Source organism: Mus caroli, chromosome 13 (assembly GCF_900094665.2).
Source record: "Mus caroli chromosome 13, CAROLI_EIJ_v1.1, whole genome shotgun sequence".
NCBI lineage: Eukaryota > Metazoa > Chordata > Mammalia > Rodentia > Muridae > Mus > Mus caroli.
Window position 1 is genome coordinate 41,827,903 of NC_034582.1, and position 26,230 is coordinate 41,854,132.

The 26,230-nt window shown below is 45.2% G+C and overlaps 1 protein-coding gene across 1 annotated transcript in view; it reads left to right on the forward strand.

The window, feature by feature from the left end:
* Window positions 1–26,230, forward strand: part of Cap2 (cyclase associated actin cytoskeleton regulatory protein 2) — a 139,910-nt gene that overhangs the window by 83,855 nt on the left and 29,825 nt on the right. The window contains exons 5-7 of the mRNA XM_029468430.1: window positions 14,678–14,821; window positions 15,124–15,209; window positions 20,371–20,476. Of these exons, the coding sequence (XP_029324290.1) occupies window positions 14,678–14,821; window positions 15,124–15,209; window positions 20,371–20,476 (336 nt within the window). The remainder of the gene's footprint in view (window positions 1–14,677; window positions 14,822–15,123; window positions 15,210–20,370; window positions 20,477–26,230) is intronic.

Sequence of the window (26,230 nt, forward strand, 5' to 3'; positions counted from 1 at the left end):
GAAGGGGACTGAGTAGAGTAAGCTGGGATGGAGGAGACATGGAAGATACTGACAGCCATTGCAAATGTTGTTAGTGAATTGTGCCTCTGGGCCTAACATCTTAATGCAATAAATGGCTTACTTATGTATTGCCCTTTTGCTGGGGTGAACTTTGCATCTCAACTTGACTGGTCTACAGGGTATCCAGATATTTTGTCTATGATTCTGGTTAGGGTAGATGGCGTGTCTCTATCTCATCCATCTGCAAAAACTCTGTCTTCCTGGTCAATGGTGACAGTACCCTCTTCTTCGTTGCTTGGTCGGAGAGATGGGGAGTCACTCTTTACTCATTTACCCATTTATCCCTATCAGAACCGGACCCTGATGCTCAGCTCTTCACTATGCCCACCCTGGCCCCAAGAATTGCAGTGATCTCCGAGACAGTCTTTCTGCTTCCCTTGCCCCCCACAATCTAAGCTTCAGACAGCGTGCAGAATTCTTGGGAAAGAAAGTCATCCATGTCGTTCGGCTGCAAACCCTGGCGATTCCCTTTTGTTCCGGATGTTCTTTCAACAGTCCGCAGATCCCCCTCTGCTCCCTGCCTGTGTCTCGGACCTTACACTCCCCCACTGCCACTTTCCCCCACTTTCATGCCAGCCACACTACTTCCTTACTATTCCTAGAACAGAGAACATTACCGCCAGCCTTAGATTCTCCACAGTGGCTAGTTCCTCTGACCGGTAGCTCCTCACACAGGCACCCACGTGGTCAGTTCCGCATCCTTGGTGTAAGCCGAAATCCATCCTATTTTAAACAATTAAATCCTCCCACCACCACCACTTTCCTCTACCCCTTACCTCTCTCTGTCTCCCTCCCTGTCTCCCTTTCCCCTCTACTCTCCTCCTCCCTTCCCTCCCTTCCGATGTTCTCACCTTCTCTCCCTCCTTCGCACCCCCTCCTCCCATTCACTCCCATCCCTTACCCTCCCCTTCCATCTCCTCTCTTCCCCTCCTCTCCTCTCCAGGCCTCTCTAGGCTTTCTTCCTTCTAGTTCATTATATAACTGAGAATGACCTTGAACTTCTGATCCTCCTTCCTCCACCTCCCGAGTGCTGGAATTTCAGCACCATTACACCCTAGTATGGAACCCAGGGGCTTCACGCATGCTAGACCAGCACTCTAAGAAGTGAGTTGCATTCACCCCACTCCCACCCCCATACCATGTATATTTCTGAGCCACTTCTGACTCCTGTGGCTTTTAATACCTAAGGTGCTGTATATAATTGAGTTATTATGACTGTGGCTCTTTGTCTCCCTTTGTGATGGTTAATACTGTAAGTCAATTTAACTGGGCAGAGGCTGCACACATGGGGGCCCCCTGTCTACTTACTGAGTAAGATAAGAGACAAATAGTAAAAAATGGCAGAACTTTCTAGATGTGTATGGGTGGACCACACCAAGTTACTTGCCTCAGGGATGGGGCAGTCTGCCCTGCTTTCATTCTGTTGCTGTGATAAAACACTCTGACCAAAGGCAACCTGGGGGCAGTAACAGTCTGTTATTTGGCTCACATCTCCAGGTTATAATCCGTCATTGAGAGATGTCATGGCAGAAACTTGACACAGAAGCCATGACAAAATGTTGCTTAGTAGCCTACGTACAGGCCCATGCTTAACTGGCTTTCTCCTACAGTCCAAAACTACCTTCCAAGGGAATGGTGCCGCCTATAGTGAGCTAGGCCCACCTACATCAATCAACAATAAAAGAAATCCCTCACAGGTATGCCCACAGAACAATCTGTTCTGGGCAGTCCCTCAAGTGACTCTAAACTATCTCAAGGTGACAGTTAAAGCTAATTAAAACAGAGTCCGTTATTTAGTCAGATAAAGGGGCAGCAGCAGGAAGAGGATGAGGAAGCGTAATGGAGGAAGAGGATGATCAAGTATACCATATATGATGTCATAATGAAACCTATCATGCATAATCAGAACATGCGAACAAAAACTTTAAAAGGCAGACTGTAGAGATGACTGTCTTAGGGTTTCTATTCCTGCACAAACATCATGTCCAAGAAGCAAGTTGGGGAGGAAAGGGTTTATTCAGCTTACACTTCCACAATGCTGTTCATCACCAAAGGAAGTCAGGACAGGAACTCAAGCAGATCAGGAAGCAGGAGCTAATGCAGAGGCCATGGAGGGATGCTACTTATTGCTTCCCCCTAGCTTGCTCAGCTTGCTCTCTTATAGAACCCAAGACTACCATCCCAGAGATGGCACCACCCACAATGGACCTTCCAACCCCTTGATCACTAAACTGAGAAAATGCCTTACAGCTGGAGGCATTTCCTCAAGAGAGGCTCCTTTCTCTGTGATAACGCCGACTTGTGTCAAGTTGACACACAGAACCAGCCAGTACAGATGACCCAATTTATCAAGTGCCTGTTGTATAAGCATGAGCACCTGGGCTTTCCCTAACCCTAGCACCAGTATCTAAAGCTAGGAGTGATGGCCCATGCCTGTAACCCCATCACTGGGGAGGTGAAGGCAGGCAGCTTTCAGGAGCCCACTCGCCAGCCAGTCTAATTGAATCTATGAACTCCAGGCTCAGTGATGGGTTCTGTATCAAAATACAAGGTGGAGTTCAATGTAGGAAGATGAACATTAACCCCTGGCCTCTATGTGTACATGAGCACATGTATACACACAATGCAAACATGTACGTTCATATACAACACACAGAGAGAAAGAGAGACAGAGACAGAGGGAGATCTTAAAACACACACACAAGATTTAGAGTCATGTGACCTATGGAATAAGCTCATGATAAATTAAGAAAAACACAGGATTTTAGTTAGCCAGATCTCCTTGGATTTTTCCAAGGAGACCTGTCTTTATTATTTTTCTTTTGCTGTAATAAAATATCCTGGCAAAAACTTTTCTTTTGCTGTGATTAAAAAAAAAAATGCCCTGGCAAAAACAACTTAAGAGATGGAGAGTTTATTCTGGCTCACAGTTGGAGGTTACAGTCCATCACAGCAAGGAAGCCACAGCAGCGGGGCTTGAAGCCCCTGGTCACATTCCACCCACAGTTATGTAGCAGAGAGCAAGGAGTGGATACACTGCTCAACTCACTTTCTCCTTTTCACACAGAGATCCTATCCTAGGGAATGGTACTGCCCACTGTGGGCAGGTCTTTGTACCCCAACTAACCTAATAAAGATAATCCCCACAGAGATGCCCAGAGGCATGTCTCCAAAGTGATTCTCGATCTCATCAAGTAGATATCTACAATTAATCATCACAGCTTCCCAGCTCCGGACTGCTACAGCCATTGGCTATCAGTTTGCTCTATAGGTACAGAGAAGGCTGCAGTTCGATGCTGTTGCTTCATAATGGTACTGCCATTGATGGGATGGTTGGAATTGGCACAGGAAGGTTTTCCCAAATAATAGCAACAGAGATGGGAGTAGGGGACAGATTCATAACACAAGGAAAAAGGCTTTGCCTACACTCCCACATGAAGAGAGACCTTGAAAACAGTCTCCAAAGAATGAGATAGATATCATTCAAAACAAATACTCAAAGGCGGTACAACCACTTCAATTACCATAATTTCATATAAAACTATAAACATATGCCAGATGGGAAAATATGCAGACATTTGGAATTGATGGTATTTTTCCTTTTAAATAAATTCTGATTAGTGTTCTTAAGTCAAAAATCACTGAAACTATTTTGCTTGTGTGTGTGGTTAAAAACATAACAATTCAAAGAAAATAGCCCTACGTCCACTCTGTGTGTAGGGGAGGGTGTTAGAGAGTGGGGAGGCTTCTTTAACCCCATTCAGTTCCCTAAAGGCATCTCCATGGTAATGACAGAAAATTCCCAGAGAGGAGGCGGATGAGCAAAAACAGGGTGAGCAACCGACAGATCTCTGTGGCTCCTGTAGCCACCCACAGGCTCCTGTAGCTCTGTTCCATAGAAACCCTGGAGGGAAGCAGGGGGATGAATTAAATTCCATAGACAAAGACACAAGTGGAGCAGAGGGATAAGCTTTAGCAGCCCTATACGAGATGGACTGAGAGTCAAGAGACAGACATCATACCCAGCAACCCTCGTTCCGGCTCCATGGACCAGGATGCCCAGCCTTATAGTTATATATAAACACAGTCAGTGTTTATAAGGCTGGTGTGTTCTACCCTCGAGAAAAACAATGGAGCCGTGTGATGACCTGCTAACCCTCACAGTGAAAGTGGATTTGTGATGAAGGATGATTGACACTAGGGATTGATGGCTACATTGATGGATAATCTGGCCCTTGGGGTGTTCTGAGACTCCTAAACTAAGACATTGCTGAGATGCCTTGCACTGCTTGGGTTATCACAGCTTGCTGTGATCTCAGCTTCACTCTGAATGAGTCTCTAAGGAGAGATCTGCCCATGTTTTCATCACAGCCACTTAATCAGAGGGAGAGAAAAGCAGCTTCTTGCAGATGCAGGTGATCTTGCAGATGGGACCCTGAGATGTAGCATTAGAAAGGCAAGGCAACTGGTGGGCAAGCCATCACCTGATGTATGGCATGCAGCCAGAACTCACCAGATGCTGGCAAAATAAAAAGCTAGACTCCTGCCCAAAGTCTTATATGTCTCCTCATTGGAAGAACTCATTTGTGGTTGCTGTAGGCTTCCTTTGGTTTTATAAAACTGACTGAACTGAAATTGCTTTAGCGCTTTTCTCCACTTGGCAAAGTCCTGTGGAAAGCCCTGGTGCCTCTCAGCTCCAGTGTGCACAACCTCATAAAGTAAAAGTATGGGTGATTATAAAATCCATCCCTGTCGGCAGCCAGATGGTATTTCCCGGAGAGCATAGCAATTGATGCTCTCTCAGCTTGACCAATCCAATAAATCGAAAAAACAGGGATATGGAGGGTGAGCATCTTCTTGGCCTCCCGTCTGTTCTTTTGGGTTCATGATGCATAACCAGGTTAAGTTTGCATTTGTTTTTTTTTTTAAAGCTCATCCCCTCCTGTGTTCTCACAACACTGAATCCGAATAGCCTCATTTGTCATCGCTAAGTACGAGCTCCCTGCTTTCTTCTTGGAACCCAGATAATCTACTCACCCCGTGTCTCTGCCATGAACCCAGCCTTTGCCAGGAACCCATTTTGTCAAGTCCCAGTGTGGGAAGGAGTCACCAGATTTCATGTGTGTCTTATGCTCTTGTTAGCCAGCACCCTGGGGTGGGGATGGAAAAGACCTGCTCCCCTTGACTCTAGTCACCTTATGTACACACTGCTGTCACAGTGCCTACCAGAACAGTCCAAGATCTGAGAGCCCTAGGATTCTGCTCTGATATGAACTATACAGATTCTGATGGAAATATAAGCAACCACATCTCCGAAAGTATTTGTCTTAATCTGAAGAAGCAGTTAGTGTAAAGGATCTGTGTTGGTTGTTTTGTTTGTTTATGTGGTTGGTTGGTTGGTTGGTTGGTTTGTTGGTTGGTTGGTTGGTTGGTTTTTGGTTTTGGGGGACAGCTGGGGGGAGGTATTGATTGACCTCTGACCCTCAGTGTCGTTTCAAGACTCAGGAGATAGAGTGGGGACTCAAACCACTGTAGGTGACTGTGTTTAATGTTTATGTAGCCATTGAGCTTGCCTGTTTCTATCAGATACCTACCTATCTGAAATTTTTCTGGCATTGAGCACTTAGAAAAAAATATGGCCCTCCTGTCATGTCAGTAGAACTGTGCTTTCTGGTCGTTTGCTTCAATTTGTTTGGTTCTGTTGGTTATTTTGGGTTTTTTGTTTGTTTCATTTCATTTTTGGTTTTTGTAGTTGTTGTTTTGTTTGTTTGCTTGTTTGTTTGTTTGTTTTTAAGTCAGGATCTCATGTGTCTAGATTGGCTTTGAACTCACTGAGTAACTAAGGCCAGCCCTGAAATAGCTACCTAGCTAAGGCTAGTCTTTAACTTCTGATCCTCCTGCCTCTGTCTTCTAATCACTGAGATGACAGTAATGAGCCACCAAACCTCGGAAGGTCGACAGAGAAACTGCAGAACATTTTCACAGAAAATACTTCACATTGAAAATGCCAATTTGTAACCAAAGGTTCAATCATGGTACGAAAAATGGAACAGGTTAACATTAAATTTCAATGCCAGCCCTGAGGTCTTGTATCTTAATGGTGCTTTGTTGCTGGCTCCTGACCTCTCATTTCCAGGTGCTCTGCAGCAAAAGTCAGTGAGGAATGACTTCATGTGACCCCATCACCATCGTTCTGTATGCTTTTTATTTCTGATGGCTAGGAAAGTTGCTTTATAAGCCAAAGCAAAAGCTGTTACTGAAATAAAATATGCTGATGAATAGAATGGACCACTAAAGCTTTTCAGGGAACAGTTAGGTACAAGAGTGTGGGTGTTACAAGCTTCTCCCTGGGAGCTGGAGAGATGTCTCAGCAGGTCAGAGTGCTCGCTGCTTGTGCAGAGGACTTAGGTTCAATTCTCAGCAGCTACATCAGGGGGTCACAACTGCCTATAACTTCAATTCCAGAGGGTACAACACCCTCTGGCTGCACACACATGGTGCATGCACATAAACACATGTAGGCACACACACACTACATACATTTAAAATATTACAGCTTTTTAAAAACTAAAAAAGAAGAAAAAAATCTCTCCAGATATCAGGACGATACAACTACATATAGCAGCTCCTGGTAGACTTAAGTCATTAAATTTAAACCTTCAACCTTTTGTTTTTCAAAGAGAAACTGGAGGATAATTCTAATAGAGTTGAAAAGAAAAATCCCAAGGAAGGAAAACTAAATCTTGGCAGCTGCCAGCAAGTGGAGAGAATAGAGAAGAAAGTGGGATAGGCAAGGCATTTCAGTAGGGAGGGAGGGAGGGAGGGAGGGAGGGAGGGAGAAAGTGGAGAAACCCAGAGTACCTCAGAACTCAGGCTCAGACTAGCATCCAAAAGAAAACCGAAAAGTTAAAGCATTCCGAGTCTGAACGGTGGGCAGACCCTACAGAGCCTCTTGGCCACCGGCAGGGACTGCCCTAGTGGGGGAGTCTTTGGGATTCTTCAGTGGTTTGGTTTGGTTTGGTTTTGCTATTTTGAGACAAGGGCTCAGGCTGGCCTCCAACTATGTAGCTGATGATAACCCTGAACCTGTAGCTCTACCCCCACCTACCCAGTGCTAGGATTGTGAGATGTGTACCACACCTGTTTATGCAGTGCTGGGACCGAGCCCAGGGCACGACCAATGCTGACTTAGCTCCATGGGCAGAGTAGCACCCATTCCCCTTCAGTACTTAGTGATTCTACTAAGCTATCTATGCAACCTGTATCTTTTAAATTCCAAGAAATATGTTCTTGTTTGATATAGTGACAATTATAATATCAGGTACAGTTGTGGTACTCAGAAAATAAGAACTAAACATTAGTACAAAGTCAAAGCAATAATAGTTGATACTTGGTCCTATTTGCTTGCTATAAAATAATTTTTAGATGTTTAAGTGCAGTTGGATCCAATCATTAAAAGGTCCAGAGGTTTGGGGAGGTAGCTTGCCACACAAGGCCTTTGAATGTAGGTGCTCATAGGCACTAGAGATGTCAGATTCCCAGGAGTCATAGGAGGTTGTGAGACACTTGACATGCGTGCTGGAAGCTGAACTCAGGTCCTCTGCAAGAGCAGAATACACTCTTAACTGCTGAACTTAACTCTTAACTCCAGTGCAGTCTTGAACTTCTTATCCTTCTGCGTCTTCCTCCAGAATACTGGGATTACAGGTCCCCGCCACCATGCCCAGAGCTACATGCCACCATGCCCAGAGGAACATGCATACAAGCAAGCACTCCATTCAACCAAACTATATCCCCAGCCTCCAAATTTTGCTTCAATTCCTAAGCCGTAACAGTGCTACCTTTGTCTGAAACCATCCTTTCTACAACAATGGAGTTCTCACAGTACCTACGTTACAATTTGTTCTAGAATATCTCGCGAAAGGTTCTTGTGTTAAACACTTGATCCCTGGCTGGTGGTACTTGAGGGAGGTGATAGAAACCTTCTGAAGCAGGGCATAGTTACAGGAAGTAGGTCTTTGAAAGCATGCCAGTGAAGAGTGTATTGCATGCGACATTGCCTCTCTCCCCGCTCACCAAACTTCCGTAGCCCCACTTGCCCAAGGACAGGTACTTCCTGAAATGCTCAAGGCAGTTGTGTATGTTTTCACTTACCTAGTCACGTTTGTTTGACCCGGCTGTATGGATATGCTTGATGATGTGTAGGGAGGATGCACTCAGGCAGGAAATATGTCAGGATGCTCACTTGCCTCTGGACCTGATTGGAAATACAGTGGCCTTAATGGTTTTACCTTTTTAAGCCTCTGCAAAATGTAACTCATCTCCATGTTCTAGGAACCCAAAAATGAACCTGTTCAGAGGTCATCATCCTGGGCAGTATTGAGTTAAAGCTTGCTTCAAATTTGGCTCAAAATTGTGAAACCGGTCTTTCCCTTGTGATTTTTCAGGGTTAATACTTCCCCAGTGCCCTAACGTGTTCGTTCTAATATGTTTTCCCACCCAGCCTCCCCAGTGAAGTTCTGACTTGCATCAAAGGTGGTACAACCAGCTAGCTGTGGACTTAAACCTCTGAAATTCTGAGCCAAATAAGACTTCCTTCTTTTTAAGCTGTTTTCCCTCAGGCATTTTGTCACAGCAACGGAAAGTTACCCAATACAACTTAACCAAAAGTATATTCATTGGTGGGGTTTTGTTTGTTAATATACATGATGGTTTGATTGAATGGCTTGAACTCTTAAAATCATTCATTTTTTTAAATGTTTTGAGATTATAATGTAATTACATTTCTTCTTTCTCTTCCTTCCCTCCAAACCCTCCCAAATATTACTACTCACCCCCTTCAAATTCATGGCCTCTATTTTCACTATCATTGCATGCATATACATATATGTATATATGTATATATTCCTAAATATAACCCATTCAGTCCTTATGTTACTGTATGTGTGTTTTCAGGGCTGACCTTTTAACACTGGACCAATAATTGCTGTGCCCTTCCCTTGGGAGGACCTCTTCTCCCTTCCCTGGGGAGAACCACCTGTCCTTTCCCTGGAAAGGACCACCTCTCTCTTCCATGGGGAGGACCACCTCTCCCTTCCCTAGGGAGGATCACCTCCCCATTCCCTGGGGAGGTCAACCTCTCCCTTCCCTGGGGAGGACCACCTCTCCCTTCCCTGGGGAGGACCACCTCTCCCATCCCTGGGGAGGACCACCTCTCCCTTCACTGGGGAGGACCACCTCTCCCTTCCCAGGTTTCCTCAGTTGCCTGTGGTTCTTCGTGTAGGCTTGAAGCCTTGAGGGTTCTTCCCTGTTCAGTGTGGCATGTCCATTGGTGTCATCCTTGCCAGCTTATGTTTGTGCAATGTTTGGCCATGTGGGTGAGACTTTACGGGTGGAGTTTCTGATGTTACCAGGAGACAATCTCACAGCAAGCTCCCTGGTCCTCTGGATCTTACAATCTTTTTAAAACCTTTTCTTTATTCTTGAGAATTGTATGCATGTGTGCAATGAAATAAACTCATCCCCATCTTACTCCTCCAACTCACCCCATATTTTCTCAATACATCCACCTCCCAACTTCTATTTATTTTGCCTTGTTTCTATAGCCACTAAAAACAGTTAGTGTCGCCCTTGCAGACAAGGGGTGGAGACATTCTTTATTCTCCAAGGCAAGGAATCCTAGCAAACTGAGCAGCCATTGTTTAAAGACAATTATTTTTATTTTTGAACATATTTATAATGTTTCCACATACAGAGATTTTTCTCCATGGTGGAATTAGAATATTCTATGTTTATTTGTGTTTCTCCTCCATATTTCCCAGTGATTCTTATAAGCAAATATTAATTTCAGGATCAGAAAAAGAAATCTTTTTGCAAAATGACTTAACCATTTTCTAGGTGACATAAAACTACACAGGAATGCTGCATTCTAGGATCTGGAGAGATAGCTTAAACACACTGGCTGTTCTGCCAGAGGACCTGGGTTCAATTCCCAGCACCTACATGGTGGCCCATAACTGTCTGTAACTCCAGAGAATCTGATGCCCTCTTCTGCCCTGCAGAATTCCGCATGTACATGAGCATATAACCTCACACACATACATGCTAAAAATAAGAGATAAATAATGTTTACAAAGAACCCTGTGTTCTGAAGGCTGGCAAGATGGCTCAGAGGGAAAGGACCCTGCCACTGAGTCTGATGGCCTGTGTTTAATCTCCAGTACCGAATCAACTCCCACAAACTGTCTTTTGAAGTTCACACAAAATTAGTAAATAAAAAAAACGCACTTTTAATTTTTCTTAAGAAAAGAACCCCTAATTCTAGAAGTAACTGGCCAGTTCCATTGCTGCTCTGTGCCCGTCTTCCAGGTCAAAGTCTGCCTCATCGCTGATCTGCCTGAGAGAGAATCCGCTTTGCCTTTTTGGGTAAAGTCTCTCCAAAGCTTACAGATGAAACTCTTCCATTTGACTTTCTTCAAAACAATCCAGTTCCTTCTGGAGCTAAATGGAGATAGAGCTGATAGCAGAACTTCGTTCTTCAAGTTCAGAACAGTTGCAAGGGCCATCAAGACACCGCCCTGAGTTATTCTCCCAAGCACAGTCCGGCTAGGACAGCCTGGGAAATGTTTGCAGAGAACGCGACCTGCCTCTTCCCTCTCCATAGGAGCATGTGTGGCTGTCATCTCCACAGATACCTGTGGCAAAAGAGATTTGGGGGCTTGTCTTCACAACTTGAAAATGTATTTCCTTTCAGGAAATTGTCTTAGAAAACTGAAACCAAAAGGAAACGTGGGGTTTAGTTGTTTTGTTTCAGAAAAAAAAAAAAAATTGAAGTCATTCCAAAGTACACTAGCTGCTGTGAGAGTGTGTGTGCATGTGTGTGCATGTGTGGGTGCATATGTGCATGTATGGGTGCATTGTGTGTGCATGTGTGTGTACATGTGTGGGTGCATGTGTATGTGTGTGCATGTGTGGGTGCATGTGTGTATGCATGTGTGGGTGCATGTGTAATGAAGAGTGTCTTCCTCGATTACTGGTTGAGGCAAGGTCTCTCAATGGGCCCAGAGCTCACTGATGGCTGAGACCGGTTGAGCAATGGGTAGGCTCCATCCTCTTTCTCTTTCATCCTCTTCCCGCTTCCAGCACCACAATGACAGGCAGGTGCAGCCACTCACAGCTTGTTAAAAATATGGATGCTGGAGTCCCAATCCAGCAGCCACAAGCCTGTGCAGCACTTTATGGAGGTATCCCTCCACCCCCTACAGCTATGTTTTGAGACCATCACCGTAATACTCTAAGAAAGCAAACACAGGAGTGGGGGGAGGACACAGGGCTCAGGAGATGGTGCAGTGGATAAAGCTCTTGCCCTCTTCCAGACAGGGGTGAGGACCAGAGTTTGGACCCCCAAGACCCACATTAAAATCTGGGCAGGCTGAAGGACTGCCTGTGGTCTCAACACTCACAAAGCCAAGACCAGGGGCTCTGGGACAAGGCAGGCCTACACTTGCCAAAACTGGTGAGCTCTGAGTTCCGTGAGAGAGCCTGCATTAATCAATAAAGTGGGGGCGCAATCGAGGAAGATATAGTGATTCCAGGCCTTTATACATACATACACACATGTACCTACACAAGAATTCCCACACATACTCCCACATGCATATACATGCATACATAAGACCCATGTAAACACACAGCAATAATAATAACAACAACAATAACAACAACATAGGATGCCTTTTAAATCATCTCCTTTCTGAAGATTCAGCTCAGGTGGTAGGCTAGTTGCCTACTTTGTGCAAGGCTCTGGGTTCAGTTCCTATCAACATACACGCATGCCTGCATGCATACACGCTCACAATTCCTTTCTCTAGTGGGAAGCACTTTTGTAAGCTTAACTGACATCAATGCAACTCAACCTGTGTTTACTGAGTATTCCTAACAAATACTTAATACCTAAGCAGATAGAAGGATAGGTAGAAGGATGGCCAAGGTCCTCCCACCCTGCCCTTCCACTGACATCTGTACACTAAGCCTTGGTGGAAATCACACTGTCCACTCTGGTATTCCTTCAGCTGTGGAAGTTCAGGATGAACTGGAGGTGATAAACCACTTTACAGTGCACTCGAATCTATTGGCACAGAAGGAAGGCCGAAGTGTTTGTTAGCGTTGGTAGAAATAGGAGTTGTTCTTTCTTCTCTCAGCTCTTTTAACTGATGAAAATTCTTCACACAATTGCCAAATTAAGGCAAACAGCAACTTTCCTGATATTGATGATGGTCCCATCAGATAACCAATATAAAATCTCTTCCAGAATTCTGCATCTCCTCCGACTTCAGAGTTTGTTCTTGGGATGTTAGAGATAAACAAAGCTGGTCGTAATAAATCTCTCCGATGTTGTAAATATAGAGTTTCTGGTCCTTTCTCTTCTTGGAGCAAGAGGCCAGATCCCACCAGCAATTTATATATCCTGGCCTTTCTCAAAGATGTCATTTCATCAAACATATTATGATTTAGCCAAGTGCTGAGAGCTAAGCAGGAGGCTTTTGTATGACTTTGCCCCAACTGAAGATCACTGGCTTTTGGGAAAACCAGAACCGCCCCTTTGATCTGGTCATTGATTCTGGACTGAGAAGAGTCCCTAAGAGAAATATTTGCTTTCTAAGGATTAAAGTTCCAACCCTGTGATGACGGTGCACACCTGCAATCCCAGTCATCAAGAGACAGAGGCAGGAGGATTTCTAAAAGTTTGAGGCTAGTCTTGCCTATGGTAGGTCCAGTGTGCCTTCCTCCCCTAAGTTGCTTCTTGACAAGTATTTAATCACAGCAACAAGGAGCATAACTACCATCACTCTGGTATGAACTGGTGCATGGCTGTCATAACCATCACTCGAAATGATTGGGTACCTTCCAGGGACCAGAGGTTTAAAAATGTAGCATCTCCTATAACCCAGAGGCTGGGGGGGGGGGGAGGGTAACTTTTATTTGTGCCAAATGAAACCCAAGATCAGATGAAGTGGTTTGCTTAAGGCCCCATGGATGCTAAGTGGCAGAGGGCAGATGTTAAACAAGGTCTTTCTAACTCCAAAGCCCCTACATGTAGCATCTCGCTTAGATATAGCAAGGGGTTTATAAACAAAAGTAGACCGCAGGAGCCTCTGTGGCTGAGAATAATTCCACTCCAATGGTCTGCTGCCCCTGGGGTTACAAGAATGAGCTGCCATGTCCAGCTTGGTCGTTATTGTTGCTGCTGCTTTTCTTGCTTTAAGCCAGGTCTTTCTGTCACCCAAACTGTTTATCGTAGTGTTTTCAGTCCACAGTTGGTTGAACCCACAACAGTAGTACCCAGAGATACAGAAGACTGTATCAACATAACATAGGGGCTGGGGCTGAGCTCACTAGTGTTGCGGGATAGTTGATCACACTGGGAACCCCAAGATTATGTTGTTTACTAAGAAAAACCTGATTCTAGTTGTGGTGCAGCTCACCATTAGCACATACCTTTATCCCAAACAGTGAAGGTAAAGTTAGTTTGTAGAAGGAAGCACCTATGCTTGAAAGTGGTGTCTTAACTGATAGGCAGACAAAGTGACGAATCAGAGAAAGATCTGACAGAATGAGATACGCCCAACTCTCGGGAGAAGAGAGAGGAAAAGGAAGCTACTTAAGAAAGAGCAGCAGCGGGAAAGAGAGAAGAGGAGGCACCTTTACAGAGACTCTTTGTTGAAGAGAGAACAAGCTAGACACAAATGAAGATAGAACAAGCCAGAGAATGAGAAGGAGCCAAAAGGTTAGAACATATTGTCAAGTAGAGCAATTCAGGAGAGACCCAGAGAAGCCAGATTGAGTCAGTCAGCCTGAAGAGGCGTTTGAGCCACAACAGCTGAATTGAACCAGCTAGTCAGAGCTCAGAAAGAACTAGGAATGGGTGAGCTTACACAGCAGTAAGTCTCAGAGGCTGAAAACACTCTACACCTAGATAAGATCGTACGAAGGCTAGAAGCTTCCAGGACTAGGTGTAGGTTAGAGACTGAGGCAGTAATCTCAGGAGACCACAATAACCAATAGGAAAATGAAAGTCACTTTTACACATTCGTACTTGCTTAGCACGCCATGAGAATTTAAGTTCAATCCCTTATAGTGCCAAGAAAGAAAGAACAAGAGACTGGGGGGGGGGGGGGTAGGGGGGGAGACAGAGAATGGGGGGATGAATACAAGAAAAAGAGCAAGAGAAAGGAAAAGATGGAGGGAAGGAAGGAAATGTTTCATTAATATAATAAAGAAAGCCAGGGGGCTGGAGAGATGACTCAGCAGTTAAGAGCACTGACTGCTCTTCCAGAGGTCCTGAGTTCAATTCCCAGCAACCACAAGGTAGTTCACAACCATCCATAATGTAGTCTGATGCCCTCTTCTGATGTGTCTGAAGACACCGACAGTGTACTCACATTAACATATAAAATAAATAAATCTTAAAAAAAAAAAATAGAAAACCATCCTGCAAGATGGGGCACGTGTTCCTTTCAGACCCCTGACCGGTGGCAATCCCTGGGTGGCCCTCTCAGGCCAGCGTGCCCAGAGGCTTCTGTCTGCTCATAGTAACCGATCCAACGTTTGCCCGCAGAATGAAGTTGCTGTCCTTCTGAAGCCCATATCGGAGAAGATTCAAGAAATACAGACTTTCCGAGAGAGAAACCGGGGAAGCAACATGTTCAACCACCTCTCGGCAGTCAGTGAAAGCATCGCTGCCCTGGGCTGGATTGCCGTGGTGAGTTACAACGGAATGCCGCGCACCCCCTCGCCACAATTTCGGGGGCTTCTGGGGCCACCTTCATGTTCCTCCTTCCGTAGTTCGGTCCACTGAAGGAAGGCTCCTTCCAGGGTGGATACTTCAGCTTTTTCTTACCCTGTGTAAGCCCCATGCTTTCTACTCTGAGTCGGGAAAGTGTTCCTTCAGCCTTAAAAAACACCCATCCTTCTGTTGCTTTTCTTCAGCTTCTTCGAGGTGTTCTCTTTCTTATCCTAATTTTTTTTTCCTTCTATGCTTGGGTGATGGGCCTGTTTTCTCAGTCCCCCAAACCTGGTCCTTATGTCAAGGAGATGAACGACGCTGCTACCTTTTACACAAACAGGGTCCTGAAGGACTACAAGCACAGGTATGTATTCCCTCTCCCAGCTGGGTTCCCAGACATTTGCTCCTGAAGCTTAATAGACTTAGACACTAGACTCTTCGTTGGTACACCGAGTAACCTTGAGATTAGAAATCCATCTTTGAGCTGGGAGCCTGTGGACCCAGCACTTGGGAGTCAGGAGGATGAAGATCAGGAATTCAAGGTCATTTTTGTTCCATAGAAAATGTAAGATCTGTCCCGGGGCCACATGAGACCTTGTCTTGAAAAAAATAAAAAGGCTGTTGAGACGGCTCAGCAATCTTCTTGCCACCATACATGGCCTGGTTAGAATTCCTTCAACTCGCATAGATGAGGAGAGAATGGCCTCCCGAAGGTGTCCTGTGACTTCCACAAGCACACCTCAGAGTGCATACCAACGCATATACGCACACAAATTAAATGAATAAATGCAATAAGACAACCAAAAATAAGGGAGTGGAGACATTCCTCACTGGTTTCTGCTCTTCCAGAGGGCCAGATTTGGGGTGCCATGCAAGTCACAACTTCAGCTCGAGGGGAGCCAACACCTTCATCTGTCCTCTGCAGACACCTACAGGCCCCCAGCACATAGTCACATAGGGGGACACACATACAAGCATAAATAAAAACTTTTTCATTTTTAATACATTTTTTTTTTAAAAAATAAGTTTTAAAATTCTACTTTTATAGGGAAAGCCACATGGAGAAGGGGACTCAGACTCCTGGAGGACACACACATTTTATAAAGAAAGCTGCCCTAGTTTTCTTTCAGTGAATAAGCTGTCCCTACACAACCACATCACTACATTTTGAATTCCTGTACTTAAAGACTGAACCTATATGATGGAACTTGTTTTGTTTGTTTGTTTGTTTGTTTGTTTGTTTGTTTCATGTTTTGAGACAGAGTCTCTTGATGTATTCTGGGCTGGCTTCGAACTCATGGTTATTCTCCCAAGTGCCTCCAAACCCAGTGGGAATTTCCACTGAACAAAGTAGAGGTAGTGAGAGACTAGACAGAGGGAATGGAGGAGTCCAACACCAAGCCTGAGGAGATCATGAGATAGGCAAAGGGGGCACAAAACCAGAAAGTGAACTGAAACAGAACCTGCAGGACAGACAGCTGCCGTCTCAATAACCCTCGGCCGCTGTTGAAAGAGCAGAGTTTTGTTTGGAGGACCAGCATGGAAAGATCTGGTGTCCTACAGCCCAGATAATGGATCCTAGAGAGACTGGTCTGAGGTTAGAAGGAAAATACGATCAAATGGAGATAGCCAGGCTGAGAAGGGATCTAGAAAAATGTCTCTTAAGCTATTTATAGATTGTCCCAAGAGCCCTCACCCTCCAGTGGGATCACAGCTGGCTAAGTGTGATGTGGCCAATCCCTGGTAACTAAAAGGATTGGGACAAAAATAAGAGCAGTGGTCTTCCACTGTCTGGCTCTGACCTCTAATAGGTCCCCCTCTGAGCTCTCAGGTGGAACCAGCAGAAGTAGCCATCAGCTGACAAGCCCGTAGGGCCTCCTAGGGACATTTCTTCCTTATTCCAGACTGCTCGCATGGAAGGAAATCAGAGAACCTGGATTTTCTAAATTATCATCTCAGTGACTTTACTGATGCAGATCTGAATATCAGAACCAGAAGATACACTTTACATAGAATGTAGGGAAAAAAGATATAGCATATAGCAATACCTTCCATGATCTAGCCTATTGGCTAAGAGGGTAGCACCCAAAAATTGCACTGCTTTTTTCAAGTGGGATTTTTGAGGTGGGGGGTGTCTCCCAGGAGACTTTTTTCTTTTTCTTGTCTGTCTGTCTGTCAGTCTGTCTGTTTTGAGACAAGATCTCGCTATGGAGCCCAGTGGCCAACCTCAAACTCATGATCCTCCTGCCTCAGCCCACTGAAAATGCAAGCATATGCCACCACACCAAGCTATTTTTTGAATCAATATTTTATATATATATATATATATACACTTATATACACCATATGTGAGGTATAGGGAATTGTAGTATGTTATTATTTCACATATTTATCCCAACAATTAATTTTACAATCTTTCACCTCCTCCCCTGACGAGACCTACACTCACCTGTTGCTGCTCCTTGTCTGTCCAGCCCTAAGTATCTACTCACTGCCTCTGTAGTCTCCTAAGGCGCTGTCATCACCAAAGGTCTGGGCTTCCCCTTTTCTTGCATCTATACAGAACAAGTCCAGTCTTTGCCCACTTGGAGGTTGTTACAGAGCTAGGAGTTGAACCGTGTGCTAGACAAACACATCCCCACTAAACTGCACTCCCAGCCCTCTTTTCACTTTCCTTCATTTTGAGACATCCTCACCAAGTTGCCCAGGCTGGCCTTGCACTTACTCGGTCGTCTGGGCAGGTCTTCAGTGTGATTCTCCAGCCTCAGCCTCCTTTTCCAGCTGTAATTACAAGATCATGCCAACCAGCCCAGCCCAGCCTTTGCCACTTGACCTCAACTATCAATGTTAAATATAAAACGCCAGTCAGCATCACCATGCACTTCCTCAGCAGAGTGCCTAAGAAAAAAACATAATAAGCCAGAGAAATGTCACCAGAGGTGTAGGTGGGCTCACTTGGGTCCCAGCCCCCCTTGGACATCCTATTCTGGTGAGCTGATAATCGTAGGGAGTCTCACACCCCAACTCCCATCTTGTAGGTAGGTCCCCCAAGTTCCCCACCGAGCCTCCTCTGTTTTACCCACGGGGCAGATACGTAGGAGAAAGAGCTGAAAGCAGTCTGCCTGTGGATGGGACAGAAGGGCTGTAGGCCAAGGACTCTGCTCCTCTGCTTCCCTGACGGCCAGCTTTGCTGGCGGTGGCTCCTTTTCTAGACGTACAGAGTGAGCTGGTTGTCTTTGCTTTGCCCAAGGTGTGACGTCACAGCTTCCAGAGCCAATGGAAGTGGAGGGAGGTACTCAGCGCCCATTTGTTTGGATCCTGCTCAGCTATTCTCCCAGAGATTGACTCCAAGTAAAGGACGCCGTGCATTATTCCCTCCTACAGTCTCCCCCTGGAACTTTCTCCGGATCAAAATAATAGGCTAAAAGAAAACCCACATTTGCCTATAGAGACCTGGCCCTCATTGGTTGCTAGAATTTTCAGAAGCGATGTCAAATGAACAATCTAATACCTCTAGTGTGTGTGAGTTGCCATGTCTGTGTGTTGTGTAAGTACACACACACACAGAGAGAGACATAGATGAGACACATCTGCATAGGTAGAGCATGTATATAAACACAAGCACTAACTTCTCTTGAAGTGAGCCTCCCTCTTTGATGACTGATGTACACACTGTCTCCTGTGTCCAGGGCACGTGCAGAGAGCCTCACAAAACCCTATGGTACAAGGCATTAATGAGGCAGGTCTAGGAAGCGACACTTACTTGGGGGATTTTAGTTATGAGAGTGAAGCACAACCTCATAGATTCCGGTCATCGAGCCAATGGATGAAGACAACAGAGTGATCGGAGTTCAATCCCTGCATGAGTTCCTTCCTCACTGATAGGATAAGGACCTGACAGAGGTAGAACCTAGAGGAGAGGTCCATTTTAGCTCCTGACTCAGGAAATACAGCAGCATGACCCTAGGGCTGGCTTGGCGGCTGAGGCAGTGAGAGATTGCTCACACCTGGGCAGGTCAGGAAGCAAAGACAGGACAGGAAGTAGGGCTAGGCTATATACACTAGAAGGCCCACCCTACAGTGACCAACATTCTACAAAAGGTCTCCTCCTCTCAAAGTTTGCACAACCTCCCAAAACAACATCGGGGGCTTGAGACCAAGTCTGCAAACATCTGACTCTGAGGGTCATGTCCCAGCCAAACCATGGCCATCTGCCTGCTCCCTTTCTCCATGGCTGGGTGTGGCTTACTACAGCAGGCTCTGGGCATGGCACTGGCACTCAGAACATTTTGAGGAAAGCAGTAGGTATGGAGAAAAGCCACGGCTGTCAACAGGCTCAGTCACAGCTTTCCTCCTGTGGTTCTCTTCAGATGGCCTAAGTAGATCATTAGGCTTTTGTCAAATCAAGACTCAGTGTTTTCTCATTTTCTGACTACTGCTGCTTCCTTCAGAATGGGGAAAGGAAAATTATGGGGACAGGAATTGCCCAAAGAAATGCAGCAAAGGGGGATGAATAACTAAATATAAAATTCTCAAAGAATTATAATAATAATAATAATAACAACAACAACAATATATTTTAGGAAAGAAATGCAGCCATTTGCCTGTTCTAACGTCTCTCGAAATCACAGGTGTTAATCCTATTAAGAAAACCTTGCTGGGCATGGTGGCACACACCTTTAATCCCAGCACTCAGGAGGCAGAGGCAGGCAGATTTCTGAGTTCGAGGCTAGCCTGGTCTACAAAGTGAGTTCCAGGACAGCCAGGGCTATACAGAGAAACCCTGTCTCGAAAAACCAAAACCAAAACCAAAACAAAAAAGAAATGGCAAAGAATGAGCAGAACGTGGGGAACCCCGCCATATATAAAGTTCAATGGTAAAGAGNAAAAAAAAAAAAAAAAAAAAACCTTTCCGTGAGTTCTTCATTCAGTAAAACAAAACCTTATGATCAAAGTCCATATTGTCAAGAGCATCTGATTATTACCTCATCGAGAGTCACCCTACAAGTACGGGATCTTAGCTGCTAACAAGAAAACATTTCTCTCCCAATACCAACTTCCCTGTCATTCATGACCGTCTCTATGAGTAGAGGTCTCCGGCCAACCATACTTCTGAAACCAAATACCTGCTGGATTACTAGGAAACAAGTTAAATGATTTTATTCCCTTTTCTTCTTTTTTTTATGCCATTCTCACTCCTAGAAGTATGCTGTTCTTTATTTTTGTCTGAGAAGGAGGTCGGAAGGATTGGTCTGTTCCCTGTAGTCACCGTCACTAGGAATGGCACACTCCCTCTGTCAGCACCACATGGCCAGGTCCCCTTCTCTGTGTCTTTGTCTGTCTAGACCCAAAGTTGGGAGCACTAGCCATCCCCCTTCCTCCCTCTGGAGCACTCAGGGTTACCCACATTCTCAGTGCTCCCCTTTGGCTCCAGGACTCCTCCAGAGCTCTGGCTGCCAGATAACAAAGTGTAAAAACTGTAGTTTCCATCCTAACTCTCCTCTCATCCGCTCTCTGTGACGAAGCGATCTGCGCCACGTGGATTGGGTGAGGTCCTACCTCAACATCTGGAGCGAGCTGCAAACCTACATCAGGGAACACCACACCACAGGCCTCACTTGGAGCAAAACAGTAAGTACCACGCCCTCTCTGACCTGTGTATCAGAGGCCACAAGGACACTTGTGAAGATGTGTATCCCGGGTGGCCATAGAATGTATCACAAGATAGGACTAAAAGCTTTGTGGAAACAGCCTTTCCTTTAGGAGACTCTGTTAACCGCCTGCAGAGCAGGAAATGGTTAGGCTGCCTACAATAAGGATGCAAAGGGAGTACTTTTTATTCAGCCATAAAAGATGAGATCATGTCATTTGAAGGAAAAATGGATGGAACCGTAGGCCACCATGTTAAAGGAAATAAGCTAGTCCCACAAATACAACTCCCTCCTATTTTTGAACTGTGTGATAAACATCTAAACTTAGGAAAATGTCATAACGAAACCTATTATTTTATATAATTAATGGTATGCTCATAAGAAAATGAATGGAAAGCTATCACAGCAGATACCACAGCTGCTAAGATTTGCCCAGGTGGTGACCACATGGACAACAGCCCACTGCTGACCATAGAGGGCTCAACTCAGGCTCAAGGGTTTACAGGCACCAAGATGGCGTTAAGGGATGGGAATTAGAGGGAACACAAGGTTTGGAGGTAGAGTTGTAAGTAAAATACCAACTAAAAGTTCAAACTATTTCCTTTTGATATAGCAAAGTTTAATGAACAATCTCTCTAATCGTGGCGTGTTGGCCTTGTTTGGATTTGGTATGTTTGCCTGTAGTCAGGGGACAGTTGAGACATTATCTCCTACCTTCCAGGCTGGCCTGGGTAACCTTAAATGACCTTAAACTTTCACCTGCCCCTACTTTCCAAGTGCTTGGATTGCAGGCATGTGCCACAACTCTCTGTTCATATGACGCTGGGAGCCAAGCTCAGGGTCTCATGGGTGTTGGACAAGCGCTGCACCCACCAAGCCGCATATCCAGCCCAATCCTGGTGCTTTGGCCATGCCTTAGCAATGGAGTAAACCTCCACTTGTGTGTGTTCCCACTGTAACTTCCATAGGGGAGACTACAATAGCCCTGACCTCTCCAGCCTTGCTTCAGCTTCTTCCAGACTCATTGAACACTGCAGCAGTCTTTGGCTGCCTGAACCATCCTGAGCACACAGGACACTTAGACCAGTGCTTCTCCAACACTTTCACGGGGCTTGCTTAAGACCATCTGCACATCAGATACACCAAAACTCATAGCTGTAGCAAAATTACAGTTATGAAGTAGCAACAAAAATAATTTCAAGATTGGGGTCATCACTATATGAAGGACTGTATTAAGGGGTACAACCACTAGCTTAGATAAAAGTCACAAGAAATAGCTGTTTCTGAATTGGATGTACACATACTGCTTTGCCTCGGTCGCAACGTCCTGGATGGATATTGTGCTTATAACCTTAGTTTCTGAGAGGTAGGCACCCCACATCTTCCCCTCACCTCAACTCAAGCAGCAGCTTTGCAAGACATCTGTTGCCCTTCAACAGCCCCGCCCCCAGGGTGGGGATCCTCCTCTGTGCTTGTTTTGTCCTTAGCAGGTGCTGTTGTGGTTTCTGTGTTCACAGGCGCTTAGAAAGACTCCTCTGTGTTCCTCCAGGTTCCTGACTCAGAGCTCGGAGCTCATGCTCAGCCGATGGTATCAAGTATACATAGTGTGTATTCTAGGACTCTTGGGACCTTCCTTACCTCCCAGAGTCTCTGTACTGGCTTCTGGTGGGAAGTCCCTTCCATTAGAAATGAATATTACCTTTAAATAGCCATCTGTTTAACTGGGGAAAAACCAAAGTGAGACCTTTGTGAATTCTGTCCAAAGGTCAAAGTCCCACTGCCTGCTGTGTTCCAGCACGTGGGGATCGATTGGCAAGTGCTGAGAGCAGCCGGCTCAGTACTGTGGTGATTGTGATTTTTGAGTTTTGAACAACACGTGGGGTTCCTCCAAGCATTTCCCATCAGGGACGAAATGTTAGCAATGAGCCCCCTCCAGTCTGACATTCCTTTACATTTTCTACTTCGACTCCTACGCTGCACAGCATAATGATGTTGGCAAGAAATTTCATGCATGTCTAAATGGTTTTAAGAAGGGGGGGGGGATATCTTGTGGACTGATTAGAACTCATCCACATCTGTTTCAAATGAAGGACCGTTTTGTTATAAATTTGTGTATCCCAAAGGGCAAGTGTCACATCTTGGCCATAGGGATAAGCCACCACTATCGAACAGTAAGACGAGGGTTAGGAATCCTCAGAGCCATTATTGTTTTCTGACAGACTAATATAAGAGGGATGGCAATCCACTTGTGGAAAACAATGTCAACAGATGCTAATTCTCAAATGAGGCTCATTTAAAAAATGGATAAAAAAATTCTTTTAAATAGTTTGAATACCCTTACTGACACATATAAAGTTTGGCGATCACTTCTATGAATATAAAAGAGAAGATCTGATTATTAATGATAGAAAAATACGTAAGTGCTTTTCTTTGTTTTAGAGTGAATGCTCACTTTATTGAGTTCATTACAAAATAAGTGCTTCTAGAACCTGGAGGTTTAGCTGGGCAGAGACGCACTTGCCTAGCATGTATGAAGTCTGGGCTCATTCCCTCATATCAAGGGGTAGAGGAGAATGTTCTCTTTGTGCCAGTAACTTTTATTGCAACTCAAGAGGACATATATTTTACAGACACACACTAAAGCATACAACCAAGTCTCACAAATGTCATTTTTCTCTCCATACATGACGTGCTCCGTGCTTTTAGCAAAACTCTCATACATATATAACAAAACATATTATGAAAGTTGTAGTTTTGAATTTGAAAATTCAATTCCAACTTTACATTTCTAAAAACTATTTAAGATCCCAAGTACAATCTATTGTCCAAGCCAAACTAATTTCTCCCGGATTGCTCTTCTAGTGACATACCAGCAAAATAAATGTTCATAGATAAGGCAGAAACGCGATTCTTGGAAAGAGGGACTATTAGAATCATCTGATCAAAATGGCCCTTGGGAACAAAAAAGTAAACACAATCCCTTCATCTGTTTATCTACTGATCACAAGTATGCAAAAACAATTCCGTGTGTGTGTGTGTGTGTGAGAGAGAGAGAGAGAGAGAAGGAGGGAGAGAGGGAGGGAGGTATGGAGGTCAGAGGACAACCCTGGGAAGTCAGTTCTTCTCTGCCACCATGGGTTCAGGGATTCAACACAAGTCATCAGATTTGTGTGGCAAGTGCCTTTACCCACTGAGCCATCCCACCAGCCCATTGCATCTTTGCAGACAGTCCACTGCAGTGCTGCCTAGACTTTATAAAGCTATGGATAGGCAACACTTCAAGGGTCTTGAGTAATTGTTGGGGTTTTTTCCCATTTCCAAGTTGGATTTTGACATTTTCCACTCTGGGTCTTTTAGCACATTACTAAGGACCCTGGGGGCCTCCAGTGGTGCCTTGTGCTAACAAACACCCACCCCACCTCCAAGAGAGCAGCTGCGACTCAATCTTCCAGTTGCTGCCTCCTAACCTTGGTCTTCCCAGTGCAGCTGTGCCGGCAGCTGCTGCCCCGCCTGTCCACTTGTCACCGACAAATGTGGAACTCTGAGGGGAGGGATTGTTTGGGACAGCAACAGGGGAGGCAGTGAATGTGTGCACAATGTGCTGGGGTGGGTGGGGGCGGAAGTGTTTGGCGCTTCGGAGCAAGCAGCTGTGAAGTCATCTGTCTGTGTCTCTTATTACACTGACTTCGGTCCACAGAGCCCTGTCATTTCTCTGGGCTCTTCTTCAACTTGAAGCCAGCATGGACCTAGCAGCAGTCCAAACCAGAAAGGACTTGAGTTTTCAGTTAGTTCCTTTCTTCCGGAGTCTTTTTCATATTGACGGATGTTGTTTCTTCCGGGCTAAGGTCCAGAGACACTTTGCTAACTAAATTGATCTTTTGGCACAAGCCTGGGAGAAGCACCAGTGATCTGCCCGCCCTGCAGTTAGACAGATTTGTAAGAACCACAAGCAAAAAAACCTCAAACCAGATGCCTGCTGCTGGGAGACCAAAGCCCGGTCCTCACTCTTGTAATGATACGGGAACTAAAGTTTTCCTGTGAACTGTGCAGATCTTGCCAGGAATTCCACGAACAAGATCGATTAAGAGGCTGAGCTTGAGCCTACTCTGGTGTGGATCTTGTAGACACATCCCTGCTCTTTTGTGCAGTTGTACTTACTATAGCTTCAGAAAGTGGCTGCGGCTATCTGTAAAGTAGAATGAAACCATGTGGGTGGATTAGATAAAGACTTATGTGACGGTTTTAATGAATCTTATGTTTTGGGGATTTTGCTTGTGGTCCAATGAAAAGCTGCCAGAGGGCATCCTGAGTTACCATGAATAATGTAGACGCTACCGTGTGTGGTTATATATATATATATATATATATATATATATATATACATATATATGTGTGTGTGTGTGTGTGTGTGTGAGTCGCAGGTGTTCTGGCCTCTCTGGTCCCTCTTGACATTTACAGAACTGGGTTCAACCTTCTATATGCATGCTTCATTTGGAGCTTGTGCAAACCTCACCTTGGTTCACGGGTTACAGGGACCGGCAGGGCCTCAGAGGGTATGTCACTGGCCTGGGCTGCAAAGCTCAGTGCTGACCCCTACAGATGCCCTTCTCTCCAGGGTGGCTCTGGGCAGTGCACCTGCCCACAGCTGCGTTAACTAAACTGGCTTGTTCTTGATTCCTTAGCCCTCTTTGGGGTCCTTGGGTGGCCAACTACAGACAGTTCCCTGGTTTACAATGATTCAAGTTAAGATTTTGTTATTGTTGTTGTTGTTATCGTTGCTTGCATTTTTAATTGAATTTATCTATCAAGCGTGTGTGTGCCCGTGCCATAGCTCACACTCAGAAGTCAGAGGACAGCTGGCAGGAGCTGGTTCTCTGCTTCCACCATCCGGGGCTCTAGATTGAACTCAGGTGGGCAGGCGCCTTTATCTGATGAGCCATTTATTGACTCAGAGTTTTGTGGTTGCTGTCGTCTTCGTTTGATATGGTCCCAGTAGCTTTGGTCGGCTTTGACGTCGTTGTATAGACCAGGCTGGGCTGGAACTTTGAGCAATCCTCCTGCCGCTGCCTCCTGAGGGCTGGAATTATAGGCATGTGCCACGACACCTATCTCAAATGGCTTGGGTTTTGTTTTGTGCTTGTTGGTTGTTTGTTTGTTTTGTTCTGTTCTGTTTTTTATGCTGGAGATAGAACTCGAGGCCCAGCCCGTGTGAGCCAAGCGATCTACCACTGAGCTGTGTGCCTGGCCTCCCGTAATGATTTTTCAGTTGTAGGTTGGTTGCAAAACCAGTAGACACCTGAATGTTATGCTGTGGGTTTGAGTCTTTTCCCAGTGAGCAGCAAGAGCTACCATCTCTTTCCAAAGCTAGATCACAAGGAAGACACCCACTCCATCTGCACTGTGCAATGGGGCTAAGATCAGGGCATTAAATACACTTTTACTTAGAGCCTTCTCAACCTGCGGTGAGTTTGCCCAGGTATTCTCCATCGTAAGGCAAGGAAACTCTGAAGCAGCATTCTCTTCTGGATCAGAGCCATGTTGATCAAAGTGGTTTAAATCTCCACCGATAAACAAAGGAGCCCTGCATGCACAAGTGCACAAATGAAGCTAGGCTTGGGAATGGCCGCATTGGCTTCAAAGAGACCACTAAGCTAACCTAACATTTCTGATTCAGCCATTGTGCACCGAGAGTTCTGAGAAAGGTGCTATAAATATCGGCAGGTAAGTGACAAGG